At 35.2% G+C, this 5,949-nt stretch overlaps 1 protein-coding gene across 1 annotated transcript; it reads right to left on the reverse strand.

Annotated features, from left to right (window-relative positions):
• Positions 1-3,810: 3,810 nt before the first annotated feature.
• Positions 3,811-5,058, reverse strand: LOC113355818. The gene has a single exon (XM_026598771.1). The coding sequence runs from the start codon at positions 5,056-5,058 to the stop codon at positions 3,811-3,813; it is 1,248 nt and encodes a 415-aa protein (XP_026454556.1).
• Positions 5,059-5,949: the final 891 nt, after the last annotated feature.

Raw genomic sequence — 5,949 nt, forward strand, 5'->3', positions numbered from 1 at the left:
CTTCAACAACAATACTATGGTGACATGTATTACTCCCCCTTAGTCAATACTCCATTTCACATGGAAACCACTCCCCCTTACATAATGATCCGAAAACCATATGTATTTGTAGTGTAAACTACATATTAATTCTCCCCCTTTTTGTCAATAAAATTGGCAAAGGTACAAGAACGGGATCCTAATGAAATTTCCGAAAGAGACATTTCTTGACCAAAAGAAGGCAAAAATATATCATCTTATTTAGATGCAATCATAAAGCCGAAGCTAAATGCATTTACCAAGGAGTTTGTAAAGATACAAGATAACCCCTATAATATTCCACAGTCGCACTCCCCACAAAGATTTGGCAATTAAGCACAAGTTCAATTAAGAACTCTCCCCCATAAAATGTCATTCTCGAAAGAACAACAAGAGTGACCTTAATTTCGAAAGAAAAGAAGGATTTCTTTGGACATAACAAATCACATACAAGTATGAATTTGAATCCAAAAATATTCAATTAAATTAACCACAAGAGAACCCATGATTAATTTAATCGACAAATTCTCAACATAAGTGAACTTATGGAGACTTAAAAACATACAATTAGATTAATCACAAGAGAACCCATAATTAATCTAATCGAAATACACAACCAAACTAATCACAAAAGTAATCAATTTAATTGGTCATGCTCAACATAAGAAAACTTACGGAGCAACAACTGAATAACCAAACAAGATGATTAATTTAGTTGAATATGCTCGACATAAAGTACCTCACGGAACAACAACATAGCTAATCGTAAAAATAATCAACTTGGTCGTTCAATGCTCAACATAAGACACTTTATGGAGCCTCACAGTAATACATAAAATATGGATCAGGGAAGATCAATATTGTGGAATACACAAGGATTCATTCTATTTTCCATCACTATTCGCATAACGACATTCAATCGACATAATCCTTGTAAACAAAATATTTTAACCTATCTTCCATCAATAATTGACAACATAGGCTTAACTTTTGTATTTGTCAAAAGTCTATTCATTCTTTTATCAATACATGCATATCGACATACGAAAGACTTTACTTTTTACAAGATATGGGACAATCATAGTTCACGGACGCAAACACACATGTCCCATAATCAATTGCAATATATAAAATCATAAATATTAATACTGCAAAAATCATCTTCCAAACAAATTTAGAATTTAAACCAATAAATCTAAAATCATGAAGATGAAAACGTTGTACATAGCTATGTGTAATCACAATAATGGCTATTCCAAACTCTAGTTATTCTTCTAAACAAAAACAGAAAAATAGAAGATTTACTAGGCAATAATACCTTTGAAGAATTCTTTATCGTCCCCGAACTCCTTGTCATCAACAGCCATTGGGACATAAGGTTCATTAAGGTAGGAGTTTATATCAACAATCCTTCTTGGCTGATGTTTGTCGAACCGGGGCCTTATGAATCTCATGAGTCTTATACACAAAAGCCTTTATTTGTTGAATCTCCTTACGCATCTCCTTCAACTCTTCAAGAACACCAGAAAACTTCTGAGAGTTTGAAGGAACGGCTCTTGGCTTCCTCACATTCCTTCTTTTTCTTTTCAAGGTAGGAGGTAACGGAGATTTCTCTTTTTCCTTCGTGATTGATGACTTAACAATCATATTAACATCTTTTCCATCAGAAGACATCATGCTTGGAGTATCCATGCGAATGAGTTTGTGAGAGGAAATCACAAATTGAACTCAACAAGTAGTCTTGAGATAAAAAGAGTTTTTTGAGGAAGGAAAAAGAATGTAGGGTTTCGAAACCTTTAAGCAGGTTCGTACACGTCCAACTCACAACCCTATAAAGAGTAGAATTATCAATAATAACCCTCCTTTGTTGATAGACAAGGAAGAAGAAAAAACTAAGAAAAGAAGAAATGAAACTTTTCCTAAAGCCTGAGAGGTACAAAATCATTGTCTCTTTTGATCAGGCACATGAGACAAGATTTCCAAAACAACATAATCAAGTTGTGTTGCGGTGAACAACAATTTGTCCACCATTTTCCTCTTGAGAGGAATCCACAGACCTATGTCTATCAAAACGATTTGACCATACTCTCTTCTCTAATGGCCTTGGTTTATCCTTGTAAACTAACTTCTTAGATGAAGATAACATCTTACATACCTCGGCGGTCTTTTGAGCAAGTTTAAGCTTATTTGCTAGTTGATTTGCTCTTCGTTGAAGTTTGTTGACGTGCCTCAATTGGTGTTTGTACTTGTAACACCTTGAAAGTTCATGACCCTTTATAGAATAATACGAGCACGTCAAACTAGGACAAAAGTCAGGCTTCTGAGATGTGCACGCAGCTAGACACATGGTGGAACCTGAAACATTACAAACAGAGTTTCCAAGAAATGGGTCAATTTTTTCTTCCAGATTAGTTGGGTTTTCTTCTGAAAGAATATTGAGATTGATGTATGTATTGCTACAGTTATCAAAATCAATATTTTCACCAAGAAGTGCAACACTTGATTCCTCGTCTTCATTGGAATCATAGTTGTCAGACATTTCATCGAGAGTTGCAGCAAGAACTTTGTTCCCGATGTATTTTCTACGATTTGGGCACTCGTTTGCAAAATGACCAAATCCCTTACACTTAAAGCACTGAGGCATATCCTCATCATCAGTTTCATTTATTTCCCTGTTTTTAGGAGGAATACGATTATGAGGTTTAACTGATGCTTTAGGCTTATCTCTAGAGAACTGTTTACTTCTCTTCAACAGAAGATCCCTAAACTATCTTGTGATCATCGAGACTGACTTGTCAAGATCTTCATCTGATGAATCCGTCTCAGAGTGATCATCTTCAGAGATACACACTTTTTTACTCTTATCAAGTAATTTAGTGTCCTTTTGTGCTTTGAACGCAACATCCTTAGTTTTGGATGAATGTTCGTGATCAAATATCTTAAGCTTCCCAACCAGCGTATTTCTGGAGAGATTATCAAGGTTATTTCCCTCAATGATGGCATGCTTCTTAGATTCGTATCTAGATGGTAGCGATCTGAGAATTTTCATCACAATGTCCTTTTCAGGAATAGTCTTACCCAATGCAAAAGATGCATTAACAATTTCAGTCACTTTGTGATTAAACTCATCAAATGTTTCTTCATCTGCCATACGAAGGTTTTCCCAATCGGAATTAAGGTTTTGAAGCCTAGCTTCCTTTTCACTGGAGTTACCTTCGAATACGGTTTCTAAGGTATCCCACGCATCTTTAGACCTCGTGCAATTTGACACATGGTGCTGAAGATTTGGGGTAATGACATGTATAATGGCATTCAAACCGTCGGAATTTTGCTTTTCAACATTTATCTCGGCATGGGTGTATTCACCAATAGGCTTGGGAACGTTGACATCTCCAACTGCCACGACGGGAGCATTATAGCCATTAACAACATATACCCATGATTGAAAATCACGTGCTTGAAGAAAAGCTCGCATAGAAATTTTCCACCACAAGTAATTAGAGCCATCATCAACACTTACTGTGATCATCTGACTTGACATGGAAACAACAGTTGGTTCTGGTAGAGTCTTATTCCAAAAAAGACATATGTTGCCTTTCTTCTTTGAAACTGAATTATGAATAACTTTATTTTGCATACCAGGTAAATTTAATTTATTGCAAAAGGAAGAACTACAAAAAAAATTAGGTTTAGCTATAAAAACTAATGAAGGCTGAAACTGATTTATTAAGGACCTTAATTTATTTTGAGCCTTAACTCTCCCAAGGCCCCTTAAGTTCCAGTAGAGAACTTTCATTGTTGAGGGTGGAGACCCTTAGTGCCCCCTTTGTTTTGATTTTTCCTAAAATTATATTTGACAAGAATTTGTTGAGATGTTACCTTTGGAGCTCCAACAGTTTGTGATGCATTAGAAGAAGATCCTTGTTTTGTTGATGAAGGCTTTGAGATGATTTTAGACCATGAAGTAGTTGGAATTTGCTCTTCAGTCATTGTACCTTCTTTTCCATTAATGTACTTGATAACACTATTTTCCAGAGCATTATCCTCCACAATTTGTAATACCTTAGCTGGAGATAGAGTAACACTATCTTCATGCATTTCAATAATATTTTCAGCAACATTTGTATCCTGTAAGGATCCAAACATTCCTGTAGTTATATTGACTGGATTCCCCAATTGATGACCTACTCCAACAAATTGATTAAACTGCATAATAGGAGTCTCACAATGTTCAACCTCTCTTGAAGATGTATTTGAAGAAAACCCTTTTGCCTGACTACTAGATACAAGTGATGGATCAGAAATATCAAATTTCACTCTATTTGAAGTATTAGTGCTTTTTGGTGTAGTATTAACAGATTGTTTTGGAACTGGTTCCTTTGGAGAAGAATTCTTGACTCTGCACTCAATCTTTAGATGCCTAACAATTTTACAATGGTCACAAAACTTTGGAGGTTTTGCTAACATCACACTTTGCATAAAACCTCCAAACTTAGTTTTAATCCATAGTTTGTTTGGAATTTTGTTTGCTAGATCAATATTCATCAAAACTCTGGCATAATAACCATTATCATAATTCAGAGTTGTTTCATCAACTTTTACTGGAGTTCCTAAAGCTCTGCAAATTGTGAAAAGAGTTTGTTCATCCCAATATTCCAAACTCAGTCCAGGAAGGTGAACCCAGATCATTGCTGATGAAGTTCTATGATTTTCTGGTTTAAAACCAGGGATCCAATTTCGAATCCAAAGAACTTGATCTCCAACTTCCCATTTACCAGCCTTAATACCCATTTTATCTTTCTCATTATCAAGCTTAATAGTAAAGAAACCTTTACCTAAGGGAATCATTTTACATTGACCTTCAAGTTTCCATTGATTCTTCATATTTAAAACCACTTCAGAAAATTTCAATCGAGTTAAATCTAAACGACCAATTAATGAGAATTTCCAAGCATCATAACGTTCTTCAGCATTATTTATTAGATCAATAGAAGGACTCTCCACTGGAGAATTACTCAAATCAACAACTGATGCATCCATTTCTGGATTCAAAATTTTTTCCATGAAAAATTAGAAATCACCCTAACTAATACTAGAATCGAAGAAAAAAGGAAAACCAAATGGCTCTGATGATGAAGTAACACACCTATCATTAGATCGAACAAAAAACACCAGAAAATTCACCTGAATTAATGCTTGGTTGCACTGAAAACGAAGATGAACGAAGAAAAAAATTCACTGAGTTGGTCGCTGATCCTCAGAGCTCAACTCAGCCGATCACCCCCACCCCCCCCCACCCCAATTTAATCGAAATAATGATATACAAACATCTCATATCTTCGTGTTCCATATGGATGGGCAAAGTGCAGGGCAAACTGGCTAAAAAAACTTCAGTGGATATATATCTCAGAAACAATTCAAACTTCAATAGGTGTTTATGTATCCTTACTTGGCATACAACAATTGATTCCATTGATACCATGGCTTCAGAGTGATCTCATAATATTCTTCAATTGTTATTTTAAGATTTCCATCTGGTTCCTTGCATAATATCTGTAATAAAGTAGCTGCGAAATAGTTAAATCAAATTCAGAATAAGCAATCTAAGTGCCCAAAATCATTCCCTACATTTATCAATCGCAGAAGATGAATACGAAAAATAAAAAATCCTGGAAAAATGTAACTTTCTAAGCTAAAACAAATGCTCCAGTAAAGCTGTTGTCGGTTTTTCTCGATCTTCCTTCTATTTCCTCTTTCTTCAATATTTTGCCGATTTTGCTACTTGACCAGCTGAATGATAGCTAAATGCCCGCTATTGCTGATCTATCAATGATGTTTCGGAGAGAGACATGATTTTTTTAACACGTCAAATTAAAAAACAAAAAAAAAAATTACGAGAGTCATCGGATTTATCGAACGGGTAGGATGCAA

This window comes from Papaver somniferum, chromosome 1 (genome assembly GCF_003573695.1).
Source record: "Papaver somniferum cultivar HN1 chromosome 1, ASM357369v1, whole genome shotgun sequence".
Lineage (NCBI taxonomy): Eukaryota > Viridiplantae > Streptophyta > Magnoliopsida > Ranunculales > Papaveraceae > Papaver > Papaver somniferum.